Genomic DNA, 15,766 nt, shown 5'->3' on the forward strand with positions numbered 1-15,766 from the left:
AGTACTACTGTACCTGCTTACAGTCACACCTTCCTGTGCTATCAGAATGGGTATTTCAGTACTACTGTACCTGCTTACAGTCACACCTTCCTGTGCCATCAGAATGGGTATTTCAGCAATACTGTACCTGCTTACAGTCACACCTTCCTGTGCCATCAGAATGGGTATTTCAGTACTACTGTACCTGCTTACAGTCACACCTTCCTGTGCCATCAGAATGGGTATTTCAGTACTACTGTACCTGCTTACAGTCACACCTTCCTGTGCCATCAGAATGGGTATTTCAGTACTACTGTACCTGCTTACAGTCACACCTTCCTGTGCCATCAGAATGGGTATTTCAGTACTACTGTACCTGCTTACAGTCACACCTTCCTGTGCCATCAGAATGGGTATTTCAGTAGTAATGTACCTGCTTACAGTCACACCTTCCTGCACCATCAGAATGGGTATTTCAGTAGTACTGTACCTGCTTACAGTCACACCTTCTTGTGCTATCAGAATGGGTATTTCAGTACTACTGTACCTGCTTACAGTCACTCCTTCCTGTGCCATCAAAATGGGTATTTCAGTAATATTGTATCTGCTTAGAGTCACACCTTCCAGTACCATCAGAATGGGTATTTCAGTACTACTGTACCTGCTTACAGTCACACCTTCCTGTGCCATCAGAATGGGTATTTCAGTACTACTGTACCTGCTTACAGTCACACCTTCCTGTGCCATCAGAATGGGTATTTCAGTACTACTGTACCTGCTTACAGTCACACCTTCCTGTGCCATCAGAATGGGTATTTCAGTACTACTGTACCTGCTTACAGTCACACCTTCCTGTGCCATCAGAATGGGTATTTCAGTACTACTGTACCTGCTTACAGTCACACCTTCCTGTGCCATCAGAATAGGTGTTTCAGTACTACTGTACCTGCTTAAAGTCACACCTTCCTGTGTCATCAGAATGGGTATATCAGTACTACTGTACCTGCTTACAGTCACACCTTCATGTACCATCAGAATGGGTATTTCAGTACTACTGTACCTGCTTACAGTCACACCTTCCTGTGCCATCAAAATGGGTATTTCAGTACTACTGTACCTGCTTACAGTCACATCTTTCTGTGGCATCAGAATGGGTATTTCAGTACTACTGTACATGCTTAGAGTCACACGTCCCTGTGCTATCAGAATGGGTATTTCAGTACTACTGTACCTGCTTACAGTCACACCTTCCTCTACCATCAGCATGGGTATTTCAGTACTACTGTACCTGCTTACAGTCACACCATCCTATGCCTTCAGAATGGGTATTTCAGTACTACTGCACCTACTTATAGTCACATCTTCCTGTGCCATCAGAATGGGTATTTCAGTACTACTGTACCTGATTACAATGACACCTTCCTGTGCCATCAGAATAGGTGTTTCAGTACTACTGTACCTGCTTACAGTCACAACTTCCTGAGCCATCAGAATGGGTATTTCAGTACTACTGTACCTGCTTACAGTCACACCTTCTATGCCATCAGAATGGGTATTTCAGTACTACTGCACCTGCTTACAGTCACACCTTCCTGTGCTATCAGAATGGGTATTTCATTACAGTCACACCTTCCTGTGACATCAGAATGGGTATTTCAGTACTACTGTACCTGCTTACAGTCACACTTTCCTGTGCTATCAGAATGCATATTTCAGTACTACTGTACCTGCTTACAGTCACACCTTCCTGTGCCATCAGAATGGGTATTTCAGTACTACTGTACCTGCTTAGAGTCACACCTTCCTGCACCATCAGAATGGGTATTTCAATACTACTGTACCTGCTTATAGTCACACTTTCCTGCGCCATTAGAGTCTGTATTTCAGTACTACTGTACCTGCTTGCAGTCACACCTTCCTGTGCCATCAGGATGGGTATTTCAGTACTACTGTACCTGCTTACAGTCACACCTTCCTGTGCCATCAGAATGGGTATGTCAGTACTACTGTACCTGCTTACAGTCAGACATTTCTGTGCCATCAGAATGGGTATTTCAGTACTACTTTACCTGCTTACAGTCACACTATCCTGTGCCATCAGAATGGGTATTTCAGTACTACTGTACCTGCTTACAGTCACTCCTTCCTTTGCCATCAGAATGGGTGTTTCAGTACTACTGTACCTGTTTACAGTCACACCTTCCTGTACCATCAGAATGGGTATGTCAGTACTACTGTACCTGCTTACAGTCACACCTTCCTGTGCCATCAGAATGGGTATTTCAGTACTACTGTACCTGCTTACAGTCACACCTTCCTGTGCCATCAGAATGGGTATTTCAGTACTACTGTACCTGCTTACAGTCACACCTTCCTGTGCTATCAGAATGGGTATTTCAGTACTACTGTACCTGCTTACAGTCACACCTTCCTGTGCCATCAGAATGGGTATTTCAGTACTACTGTACCTGCTTACAGTCACACCTTCCTGTACCATCAGAATGGGTATTTCAGTACTACTGTACCTGCTTACAGTCACACCTTCCTGTGCCATCAGAATGGGTATTTCAGTACTACTGTACCTGCTTACAGTCACACCTTCCTGTGCCATCAGAATGGGTATTTCAGTACTACTGTACCTGCTTACAGTCACACCTTCCTGTGCCATCAGAATGGGTATTTCAGTACTACTGTACCTGCTTACAGTCACACCTTCCTGTGCCATCAGAATGGGTATTTCAGTACTACTGTACCTGCTTACAGTCACACCTTCCTGTGCCATCAGAATGGGTATTTCAGTACTACTGTACCTGCTTACAGTCACACCTTCCTGTGCCATCAGAATGGGTATTTCAGTACTACTGTACCTGCTTACAGTCACACCTTCCTGTACCATCAGAATGGGTATTTCAGTACTACTGTACCTGCTTACAGTCACACCTTCCTGTGCCATCAGAATGGGTATTTCAGTACTACTGTACCTGCTTACAGTCACACCTTCCTGTGCCATCAGAATGGGTATTTCAGTACTACTGTACCTGCTTACAGTCACACCTTCCTGTGCCATCAGAATGGGTATTTCAGTACTACTGTACCTGCTTACAGTCACACCTTCCTGTGCCATCAGAATGGGTATTTCAGTACTACTGTACCTGCTTACAGTCACACCTTCCTGTGCCATCAGAATGGGTATTTCAGTACTACTGTACCTGCTTACAGTCACACCTTCCTGTGCCATCAGAATGGGTATTTCAGTACTACTGTACCTGCTTACAGTCACATCTTCCTGTGGCATCAGAATGGGTATTTCAGTACTACTGTACATGCTTAGAGTCACACCTCCCTTTGCTATCAGAATGGGTATTTCAGTACTACTGTACCTGCTTACAGTCACACCTTCCTGTGCCATCAGAATGGGTATTTCAGTACTACTGTACCTGCTTACAGTCACACCTTCCTATGCCATCAGAATGGGTATTTCAGTACTACTGTACCTGCTTATAGTCACACCTTCCTGTACCATCAGAATGGGTATTTCAGTACTACTGTACCTGCTTACAGTCACACCTTCCTGTGCCATCAGAATGGGTATTTCAGTACTACTGTACCTGCTTACAGTCACACCTTCCTTACAGTCACACCTTCCTGTGCCATCAGAATGGGTATTTCAGTACTACTGTACCTGCTTACAGTCACACCTTCCTGTGCCATCAGAATGGGTATTTCAGTACTACTGTACCTGCTTACAGTCACACCTTCCTGTGCCATCAGAATGGGTATTTCAGTACTACTGTACCTGCTTACAGTCACACATTCCTGTGCCATCAGAATGGGTATTTCAAGTACTACTGTACCTGCTTACAGTCACACCTTCCTGTGCCATCAGAATGGGTATTTCAGTACTACTGTACCTGCTTACAGTCACACCTTCCTGTGCCATCAGAATGGGTATTTCAGTACTACTGTACCTGCTTACAGTCACACCTTCCTGTGCCATCAGAATGGGTATTTCAGTACTACTGTACCTGCTTACAGTCACAACTTCCTGTGCCATCAGAATGGGTATTTCAGTACTACTGTACCTGCTTACAATCACACCTTCTTATGGCATCAGAATGGGTATTTCAGTACTACTTTACCTGCTTACAGTCACACTATCCTGTGCCACCAGAATGGGTATTTCAGTACTACTGTACCTGCTTACAACGCTATGCCATCAGTTCAGTACTACTTTACCTGCTTACAGTCCCACCTTCCTCTGCCATCAGAATGGGTGTTTCAATACTACTGTACCTGCTTAAAGCCACACCTTCCTGTGTCATCAGAATGGGTATTTCAGTACTACTGTACCTGCTTACAGTCACACCTTCATGTACCATCAGAATGGGTATTTCAGTACTACTGTACCTGCTTACAGTCACACCTTCCTGCACCATCAAAATTTATTTATTTATTTATTTATTTATTTTACATTTGTTGACCGGGATGGTCCGACTGGATACATGTCCATTTTCAGCGGAGGCCCGGGGAGAAAAGCTCCACAGAGAAAAAAGTTACACTTTCATGTATATACAGATAAGTACACTACCTAATGCAAATACATAAAAATTCGAGGTTCACATAAACAGAATCAGTGATACACATAAATACTTCACAATTGTATTTAGATACATTATAGTTGAAATTCTAGGTTGATATCCCATTGCTTATAGAGTCAAGTCAGGCAATGGGGAGCTTGACTTCATAGGTACCCATGATGGTGGAATTAGGGGTGCGCTACACAAATTGTTTGGATTAAGGGGACGAAAAAAAACACCTAGTCAAACAGGTGGAGAATACTACTAGTTGTGTGTCAGAGAGAACTAGTCTGGGTTGTTACATGGGCACAGCCAATGTTCTTTAAAAAATTATTTAAGATTGTTTTTGAATAGATATTGGGATGTAGTAAGTCTTAAATTATTGGGAGAGGGAATTCCAGACTTTCCTATAGAGTTAGCAAAGAGGGCTTCTCCGGCTGAGTTGTTGGATTTGATGGTTTGGACCAGGACTCTATGTGAGGAGCGAAGACAGGTAAGATTAGAGTATGGTGTAAGAAGATTTTGCAAGGAGGGGGTTTTATCTGGTTGCTTAATAATTTTAAACGCTTCTGTGAGTTGGTTTAGTTTGAGAAGATTAGATAATTCTAGCCAGTCAAGTTTCCTTTAGGTTAATGCAGTGATGAGTTCTGTAAGGACCACCTACTACAAATCTGGCGATGTGATTATAGGCAGCAGAGAGTTTATTGATCTCACTTTTGTTAAGGAATGAAAGCACAGGAGAGGCATACAGTAATGTGGGAAAGTAGATGCACGGGAGATGGTTAGTTTGGCAGTAGGGGTTAGAAAGTTTCTAATTCTATACAAGGAACCAAGTTTCTTATTTACAGTCTTTACGGTTTGACTGATATGCATATCAAATCTAAGCCTACTATCAATGGTGACTCCTAATAGTTTAGTGTTGGTGACAGGCTCAATCATGATACCATTAATAGATTGCACAAAGAATGGACAATTATTGGATTGGGCTGTGGTTTGGACTGATGAACTAACTGAGGTGGGATGAAATACTAATAACTTGGTTTTTTTTGGATTTAGAATGAGTTTCCGTTCTGAGAGCCACTTTTCAACTATGGTAAAACAGTTTTGGGTTGTTACTTGTAGGTCAGGGAGGGAGATATCCGAGCAAATCAATGTGGAATCATCTGCATACTGGATGCAGGTGGCCTTAGGGATGACTGAGTAAAGGTCGTTTATGAATACAGAGAAGAGAAGAGGACCAAGTATAGAGCCTTGGGGGACCCCTATGGTATTTGGCAATGGTTGAGAAATCTTATTTTCCCATCGAACTGCCTGTTGTCTTCCAGAGAGGTAAGCTTTGAACCAGTTAAGAGCCGGGTAATCAAGGTAAAAGGTTTCAAGAGTGTGAAGTAGTAGTTGGTGGTTGACCATGTCAAAGGCTTTTGACAAGTCAAGAAAGAGGGCTGAGGAAATTTTTTGTTATTACGGTTTTTATTGATTGAGTCGGTAAATGAGAGTAAGGCGGTGGTCGTACTATGGTGGGGTCTGAAACCATGCTGAGATTTGGACAGTAGATTATTTAGGGTGAGATGGCTAAGGAGTTGTTTATGAACACATCTTTCCAAGATTTTGGCTATTATGCGCACAGTATTGCTATAGGTCTATAGTTTGATGGGTCAGTAGAGGTGCCACCCCTTATGAAGTGGGATGACATGGGCTACCTTCCAAATGGAGGGATAGTGGCCTCAGTTATAGTTCGTTAATTAGAATTGAGACGGGATATGCTATGACATCTGCTGCTATTTGTAGATATTCAGCTGGGAGTCGGTCGGCCGACAGGGTGGTTGGCTTAAGTTTCTTCAGTAGTGATCTAATATAGGAGGTGGGAGCTGGCTGGATAGTAAAGAGGGTTAGGGATTCATCATTAACCTTGGTCGGGGAGGAAGGATGTGGAAGTTGATTAGCCAGGGCCTGAATGGTCTCAGTGAAAAGGAGTTAAAAGTATTCGTAATCTCTACTGGGTTTTTTCCAGTAAGTGTTTCTGGGGTGGGAGTAGTTGCTTTCCTGGGTGGAGGAGGGTGTTTAAGCCTGCCCAAAACTTCTTGGATTGTTCTGGTGTTTCTTGAAGGTGACAGAAGTAGTTCTTTTATCTAGGGTGGAGTCTTTTTTGTTGAATTTCTAAGTTCCTGGAATTTAATGCGATCTAGAGGTGCTTTTAGTAGTTCGGCCATTTGTTCCAGGCCTGATCTCTTAGTTTGATTTTAGATTTGGTTTGACTAGTTAGCCATGGTGCTATGGGAGTCTTGGTAGGGGTGCGTCTGTTAGGTGCGTGAGTCAAGAATGTTGAGGAATGTGTCAGTAAAGTAAGACACGCCTCTTCAAGGGGCAGGGTTTTTAGCTTGGACCAGTTACAGGATCTAAGTTCAGTTAGGAATAGTGCTGGTACAAATTTCTTCTTATTTCTAACAAGTCTATATAAAGGGGGATTTATGTTGGTCAATTTGTTTCTTATTACGAGGTGACGTGGTGGTCACTGAGATCATTCGGGAGGTCCCAGTTGTATATTTGTGTCCTTCTTTATTAGTAAGTATCCAATCAATTATACTTTCTTTTGGAGAGCAGTTCCTATTCTTGTAGGTGAGACAATATTTTGGGAGAAGCCGTAGATTAATAGGCATGGGTTGGTCTGTGCGAGCATTGGGCCCAGTCAATGTTAACATCTCCTAGTACAATGGTCTCCTGAGGGTAATTTGCATGCAATCCAATTTAGTATTATCTCCATAGTTTCTAAATTATTCCCTGGCGGAATGTAAACTACAATAAGATTGATACTTTTTTGGTTATTTAAGCATATTTTTAGGGCAATTAATTCTGCATTCACTATTTTAGGTGGCTGGATAGGATTCAGGATGATATTAAGGGTACTTTTAAACATGACAGCTATGCCCCCCCCCCCTTTTTTTCCCCCCTCTATCCTGAGAATATTATACCCAGGTGGAAGGATCTCTTCATCCTTTGTGACTGGTTTGAGCCAGGTTTCTGTAAGACACATAATGTCGGGGAGATGCATGGCTAACAAGGCATGAAGATTATGAACCTTGTTGTTAAGGCTTCTAAGGTTAAGATGGAAGATAAGGAGGGAGCTAGCTGATCTTTGGGCTAACACTAAAGAGGCTGAGTCAGGATGAGTGGATGGGCCTGGGTTCAGATGTATATCACCATCTTTGGTGATACATTTCTTCAAATGGAATAGGAGTCTTTGGAGCTTGTATAGTACCTTTAGTCCACGTTTAGATATTGTTGCCTTTGTGTATGGTTGGGTAAGATATAGGCTTTTTTTGCTTAGGGTATCTATGTAGCGTACAGAAGAGGTCTCTTTCAAGGGATATTGTAGGACATTACAGGTTTGGTCCTTTGGGTAGTGGGATCCCTTGAGTTTTTGGTCTTCATACATTGACAAGTGGTAAAGAGTGATTAAAAGAGGCAATAGAAGTGGAATAACAAGATTCACTACTTTACCCATTTTAAGTGTAGGATTAATCTAACAGGGTATATAGGACCTGGAAGTGGTACTGTAATAGAGGCAGTTAGGTGAAGTTGAGGGAGGAGATAGGTTAGATAATTGAATGATTGCAATTGGCTTAGGGCTAAGAGGGGAGTGGTTTATGGTCAAATAAAAGTAGAGATAGTGGGGCCGGGTGGGATAAGGGGGCAGGGAGGGGAGCGAAGCGAGCCCGAGCGCAGCGAGGGCGAAGCGGAGCGGGGATACACCAACTAAGAGCTTTCAGGGTCCTAGAGATCCTATGCTTAAGGTGAGCAATAGAGACTACTTTTACTTAATTCTGTTGCCTAAATTTTAAGAAAAGGCAAGGATTCAGTATGGGTGGGATAGTACTTTTTCCTATATGCAAGTACTGCTATTCTGCCTGCCCAGAATCGTCTATGATAGGTATAAAGCCAAAGAAAACCACGACCAGGGTATAGTTATTACCCTTTCTTCCTTGGGATGTTATTTAATAGGGCTGAGAACCGGGAGCAGGATGTGCATTCGCACCACAATTATATTCTTCCTCTTTCGGTATCTAGCACTATTGGGCTACTCTTTCATGTGTAAGGGACAGACACCTAGGAGATAAATTATTACACTTGGTATTAGCTAAGCAGTGTCAGTTTTAACAGAAAATCTATCACAGTTTATAGTTCAAACAAACAACTTCAAGCACCAGGGCTACTTCTACAAAGGTACATTTCTTAACTACATGCACAACCCTCAGCCTGCTTTATTTAATTAACATGCAGGGATGAGTTTATATTCAGATATTTAACAGCGCTACTATAAACACAGGTATGAGTACAAGAGGTACGCTTGAACAGATGTAAAGCACGCTAACGCTAGTATAATACAGAATGTACGTTTCTACAAGCAAGTTTAACTAAGCGCTTCCAAGAAACACCACTATGATTACAGATGTAGCTTATTCTAATCTAAAACACGCTAACGCTAGAGTGATACACATTGCGCGATTCTTACTAACAAGTTTAAACTAAGCACAGGATTATAGTGATACACAATGCACGTGTCATATAAACAAGTTCAAACTAAGCACAGTATTATAGATTAAAGTCTTTTTCAGTAATTTTCATCTAGACAAGTTTCTCAGTAAAAAACAGCAACAATAACAATAACCTTGTTGGCATACCTCGAGGCAGGAGAAGGCGACTGGTATTTCAGTACTACTGTACCTGCGTACAGTCACATCTTCCTGTGGCATCAGAATGGGCATTTCAGTACTACTGTACCTTCTTACAGTCACACCTTCCTATGCCATCAGAATGGGTATTTTAGTACTACTGTACCTGCTTATAGTCACACCTTCCTGTACCATCAGAATGGGTATTTTAGTACTACTGTACCTGCTTACAGTCACACCTTCCTGTGCCATCAGAATGGGTATTTGAGTACTACTGTACCTGATTACAGTGACACCTTCCTGTGCCATCAGAATAGGTGTTTCTTTCCTACTGTACCTTCTTACAATCACAACTTCCTGTGCCATCAAAATGGGTATTTCAGTACTACTGTACCTGCTTACAGTCACACCTTCCTATGCCATCAGAATGGGTATTTCAGTACTACTGTTCCTGCTTACTGTCACGCCTTCCTTTGCCATCAAAATGGGTATTTCAGTACTACTGTACCTGCTTACAGTCACATCTTCCTGTGCCATCAGAATGGGTATTTCAGTACTACTGTACCTGCTTACAGTCACACCTTCCTATGCCATCAGAATGGGTATTTCAGTACTACTGTACCTGATTACAGTGACACCTTCCTGTGCCATCAGAATAGGTGTTTCAGTACTACTGTACCTGCTTACAGTCACAACTTCCTGTGCCATCAGAATGGGTATTTCAGTACTACTTTACCTGCTTACAGTCCCACCTTCCTCTGCCATCAGAATGGGTGTTTCAATACTACTGTACCTGCTTAAAGCCACACCTTCCTGTGTCATCAGAATGGGTATTTCAGTACTACTGTACCTGCTTACAGTCACACCTTCATGTACCATCAGAATGGGTATTTCAGTACTACTGTACCTGCTTACAGTCACACCTTCCTGTGCCATCAGAATGGGTATTTCAGTACTACTGTACCTGCGTACAGTCACATCTTCCTGTGGCATCAGAATGGGCATTTCAGTACTACTGTACCTTCTTACAGTCACACCTTCCTATGCCATCAGAATGGGTATTTTAGTACTACTGTACCTGCTTATAGTCACACCTTCCTGTACCATCAGAATAGGTGTTTCAGTACTACTGTACCTGCTTACAGTCACAACTTCCTGTGCCATCAGAATGGGTATTTCAGTACTACTGTACCTGCTTACAGTCACACCTTCCTACACCATCAAAATGGGTATTTCAGTACTACTGTACCTGCGTACAGTCACATCTTCCTGTGGCATCAGAATGGGCATTTCAGTGCTACTGTACCTGCTTACAGTCACACCTTCCTGTGCCATCAGAATGGGTATTTCAGTACTACTGTGCCTGCTTACAGTCACACCTTCCTGTGCCATCAGAATGTGTATTTCAGTACTACTTTACATGCTTACAGTCATACCTTCGTATGCCATCAGAATGGGTATTTCAGTACTACTGTACCTGCTTACAGTCGTACCTTCCAGTGCCATCAGAATAGGTATTTCAGCACTACTGTACCTGCTTACAGTCATACCTTCCTGTGCTGTCTCCCAAAGGTCCAGTGCAATTTTGAAGGCCTGTGCGACTGTCAGTGTTACAGCCTGAGCCTGCAGAAAATAGAGATAATTCATTAGCACCTGTGTCACAAGGCACATCTCCGTATATTCTGGAATAGGAAAAACACAGCAGAATAGTGTCCAGTTATTATATCTGTACTATAAGAAACAAAAAAGTATCTTGGAATGTCAGTGCAAAATAGGATTAAATTATATTTAAAATTTCTTAGTCTGAATCTGATAGATGTAATTCTGTACAACAAACTAAATATACAAGGTACTTGTCCAAGAGTCATCTATGGACATTGGTATGCTCAAACAAGTATGTTACTAATTGTTGATTGCACTTACAGCAGAATACATTACATCACTGCAAGCACATCGACAAAACAAAAACAATCTGATTAGCTAATAGCTATCATAAAACAAAACAAAACCAAATGGCATAATTTTCCGAGCAGTGTCACAAACGTCACAAACAATTAATAAATACAAGACTACCAACTTGCAGGCACACTGTTAGAGTCCTAGATTCATAGATTTCTGCTAGAATATCAAACCAGGTGTTCCTTTCTAAGCTTAGCCAAGTTTTCCCAAAGGAATGACAATGTCTTGTATCCAAATAGAACAATGAGGTCCAGGCATTTATAAGCAGCCTCTGCCCATAAGGAACATGGAAACCAGGCCTGGTGTAAATTTCCTATTCTGCATCCACTGGTCTAAGTTGTGCTTAAATTGAGTAATAGAAAAACACAGCCCCAGGGGCAGAGGTAGGGTTAAGTTATCACTTATGATCACTTGACTAATGTGGTGCACGGGGACAGGCTTCACACCCTGCACACTAAAGTAATGTGTTCCAACCCCATCCCTCACATGCTAGTAACCCTACTCATTAGGGTAGTAAACACCATGTCGGTAACAGTTCCACTAAACAAGGTACTCATGCACACACACACACACACACACACACACACACACACACACACACACACACACACACACACACACACACACACACACACACACCAACACATCCACAAGTAAAGTTCTGAATAGCAGTTAAGGTGACTGATGGAGTGGCAGGAGAGGGATGGGTGTTACCGTTACAGAGTAGAGTGGTCTTGAGGGTGCTCCCCCCGCATGATTCATGTTGGAGGCTGAGATTTTGCAGAGAAGAGGTATAGTCCTAAAAGATACTAGTGTGGGGGCAATGACTAAGATGCTGTGGAGGGGGAGATATATCACCAAGTCCCCATTTTATGCCCACCCTCCGGATACAAACATAAGACCACAGAGGAAGGGGGAAATGGGGTAGAGAATAAAAAGAATAATCTCCCTGCAGATGCTGAGATGGTCAGGCCAACAGGATGCCCTTAGGATCTGCACTGGTCCCAGCCTACACAGAAAAAGTCCAAGGGCATTGGACAAGGACAAGACACAATGGGGTAGGGTGCTGTATGATGAAGCAAGGGGAAACAATAAAAAAAACTAATCTGTAAATGTTTGCATACACACACACACACACACACACACACACACACACACACACACACACACACACACACACACAGACATACATTCCACCCCAACATCCAAACTTCCAAACTTTCGTTATAAACAAAAGTTTCAACATTCTCTCCATTTTCATGATTTGACTCTTCCAGCAGTGGAAAAAGCATGCATTTGACCACTTCTGGCACTAGAAATCCTTCAATCAACTGAGCACTACACGAATGGTATGCAACCCGATCAGACTGGGTAATACTGCTTCTCAGTGAATAAGATGTTTGCCTCACAGCTTTGGGGTCTGGGGTTCATTCTTGGTCTCTTGTCACAGCAGAGGTACAGTTTGCATTTTCTCCCAGTGTCTATATATGGGTTTTCTCAACGTGGTCAAGTTTCACCCAACCTCCCTAAAATATAGTTGATTAGCTACTGTAAAGTGTCCATATATATTTTGAATACCATTGCCCTTGTGGACTAGGTCGTGGCTAAAAAGGGTTTACTATAATCAGTTCTCTTACAAGTTATCAAATGAATAAATAAAAACGAACACTAACAATTAATGAAATTAGTTAACTATAACACAAAAATCTATGTCTATAGATACTCAAAGTAAAGAAGAATATGAGACCCACTACGAGAAGTCAATGCAGAGCCACAAGCAATAAAAGGGATGTCAGACTTTTCATCCGACGAATCCATCAGATTTACAAAAGGTGACATTAATTTAAAAGACAACCTTTGCAGATGCTTCGCTCCACACCCATATATTGTGTGTGTGTGTGTGTGTGTGTGTGTGTGTGTGTGTGTGTGTGTGTGTATAAACCAAACGATGAAAAAATTCAGCAAAATCTTCAAGAAAGACCCTGCTAAGCTTTGCTGTGTAATAGTGTAATACCTTTAACCTCATGTAGTGGAAGCCTATGGGATATATACAAATGTACTCAACACAAAAGGGTTCTCCTCTAGTAAAAAGGAGGTCATTGTTCCTCTCTACTCATCCCTCATCAGACCCATTATAGAGTAAAATGCCCCATTTGGCATGCATCTCACAAGACACCTACAACAATTGGAAAGGCTACAGAAATACCTCACTAAGAGGATTACCGGCCTCAAAGAGATGCCATACGCAGACCGTCTCAAAAAACTCCAGCTCTACTCTTTCGCATATCGCCTTCTCAGAGGCAATCTCTGCCTAACATACAGTTTTATGTCAAACACAGAGCTGTTGGATATCCTGCACTTAAAGAAATCCCAATCTCTCTAAACCACACGCTCCAGTCATCACAATAAACAGAACATGTTGGAGGGATAGATTTCTGTCCCAGAGACTTCCCATACTCTGGAACAAACTACCCATTCATGTCAAGCAAAGCTCCTTATTGGCCCTCTTTAAGAAAAACCTTGACAACTGGATGGGAAATAGAAAATTCACCTCAGGGATCACTTCTGCAGCACTGCTTGACAGGGGCACAGGAAAATAATTTTCTTGGGTGGCAAAAGCCAGGGAACCTTTTTGGCTAGGCTTATATAGGCTCCAGGGCCAATAGCCTAGTATCTACCTATGAACCTATGAACCCTTAATGACACACTCGTGTTTCAGCCATAATGCTTCTAAACACCCATGGCTTTTTAATTTTTAAGTCTCAACTGATGTACTCAGGACAGCAAACCCACACCGCACTATACATGCCAAGTTCTGCCATTTTTCTGAACTTGTCAGTACAACATAAATGGATTATTTAGCTATACCTAATGGCCTTAAGGGGTCATTTGCAGATACTTCATGGTTCTCCACACACAAAGTTATGATATTACACAAACTATGCTGTTACATATTTCTGATGGCATTCTGATTTTCTTCTGAGACTCTGAATAAATTAAGGTTGACAGCTAAGGAACAGAATAGTAATAATAATAAATAAAAAATATCTGCTGAGTTTAATTTGGGGTGTCCATTAAGTAGTTAATCTGACCACACTAACCACACCTACAAAAAGCACTGGGAAGAATAAAAAAGCTTATTCAATGCCTTTATCTCTTCAGGAGAGGTGTCGCTCATCCCTTTTAAGTCTGGGCCTGACATATCTCCTTTCAGGTAGACAAGCGCCAAATCCCCAAGAATAAGGGCATGACCTGAAACTATAGCTGAAGCCAATAACTTTATTTGTATACCTTTGGTAAAGGAAGGATCTTGAGAAATGTAAAAGATTTCCCAACCTGGGTGAAGGTAACTACGTTATCAGACATATCAGTCTGGATCAGAGGAAGAAAGGAGCATACATTGTGAATGAGTCTTACATGTACATTTGCATAATTAGAAGCATGGATGTGCTTAACAGCATGAGTAATGTCCATAATCTTAGTGCTAAGAAAGTAGGAAACTGGACTCATTCCTTATTAAGTTCAGTAACTGCATAAGCAAGATGGCTAGTCACCGAGTCACCAGTTATGAGGATGTCTCCAGTATGTTCTGTTTTTACTTTAAAGATGAATTTATCAGTTAAGTTACAAAGTACTTTCCTTTGGACTGGTACCTAGTAACTCTGTTTGTAGTATGGTGGGTCAAGATACATATCCAGTAGAACAGGAGAGATTGGAGGCTAAGCAGGTTAGCACCTTGGTGCAAGTTCTGTTGTAGGCAAACAGGTGGTCACTAAACATTTTATATATGGAGAGTTTTGTCTCTAGTTTAAACAAATCTCTTCATCTCCCAGTGTTGGGATCATAGTACATTTTTTCCAAGTACATTATGATAGGGAATGTCAGATGTCGGTGGAGTGTGAGATAAAAATATTTGAAAAGGCAGGCATTGCCATGGCGTAGATGGATAAAGCTCTGTCTATGGTCCAGGTGATATGAGTACAGTTAGTGGCTCAGGCATCTGAGGCAAGTTCAGGAATGACTTTGCATGATGGTCACATGGGCATTCACATCTTAAGGTCAAACCCTTGAATAGGTTGGGGATGTATAGGGTGTGCTACCTTGAGATAAAGATCGGGAACACTGGATATGTTACTGTGAATGTTGAATGATACGCCAACATGTCCGTGATGCATGTCCTCCCTGCAAATTTACAGGTGCATGCTGGAAATGGTGGTTACGTCATACAAGAACAACACTTCTGTGCAGCAATATGACTGCACCAGGTACATTGTTCACTTCTTTGGCCCACAGCATGGGTCAGAGAAAGGCCATAAGGTGGAGCCCAAAAGACCACAGTGAATGAAGAAAGGCCCAGGTGGTAGCTAGTGGCCTGTTGTGAGAAGCAAAAAACTATTTAAGAAGACTGAGGTGATAGAGAGGTTAAAGTCAGCTGGATAAGATTATTGGGATCTTGCTGAAAATGTATAGTTTGATTATTAAGTCTGGGGAAGCTCCTGGGGTGTTCATTTGCTTTATATTTGTTCCGGGTTATTTTTGTGTAACTATCTGCATATGTTGGATATACCTGAAGTATATTTG

The 15,766-nt window shown here is 42.0% G+C and overlaps 1 protein-coding gene across 3 annotated transcripts in view; it reads right to left on the reverse strand.

The window, feature by feature from the left end:
* The window catches only part of LOC122794421 (low density lipoprotein receptor adapter protein 1-like), a 1,120,082-nt gene that overhangs the window by 219,897 nt on the left and 884,419 nt on the right, over window positions 1-15,766 (reverse strand). For all 3 annotated transcript variants that reach the window (XM_044062793.1, XM_044062791.1, XM_044062792.1), the window contains exon 5: window positions 10,777-10,849. In XM_044062793.1, the coding sequence (XP_043918728.1) occupies window positions 10,777-10,849 (73 nt within the window). The remainder of the gene's footprint in view (window positions 1-10,776; window positions 10,850-15,766) is intronic.

The sequence above is a fragment of the Protopterus annectens genome, chromosome 2.part1 (genome assembly GCF_019279795.1).
Source record: "Protopterus annectens isolate FY-2018-M chromosome 2.part1, PAN1.0, whole genome shotgun sequence".
NCBI lineage: Eukaryota > Metazoa > Chordata > Ceratodontiformes > Protopteridae > Protopterus > Protopterus annectens.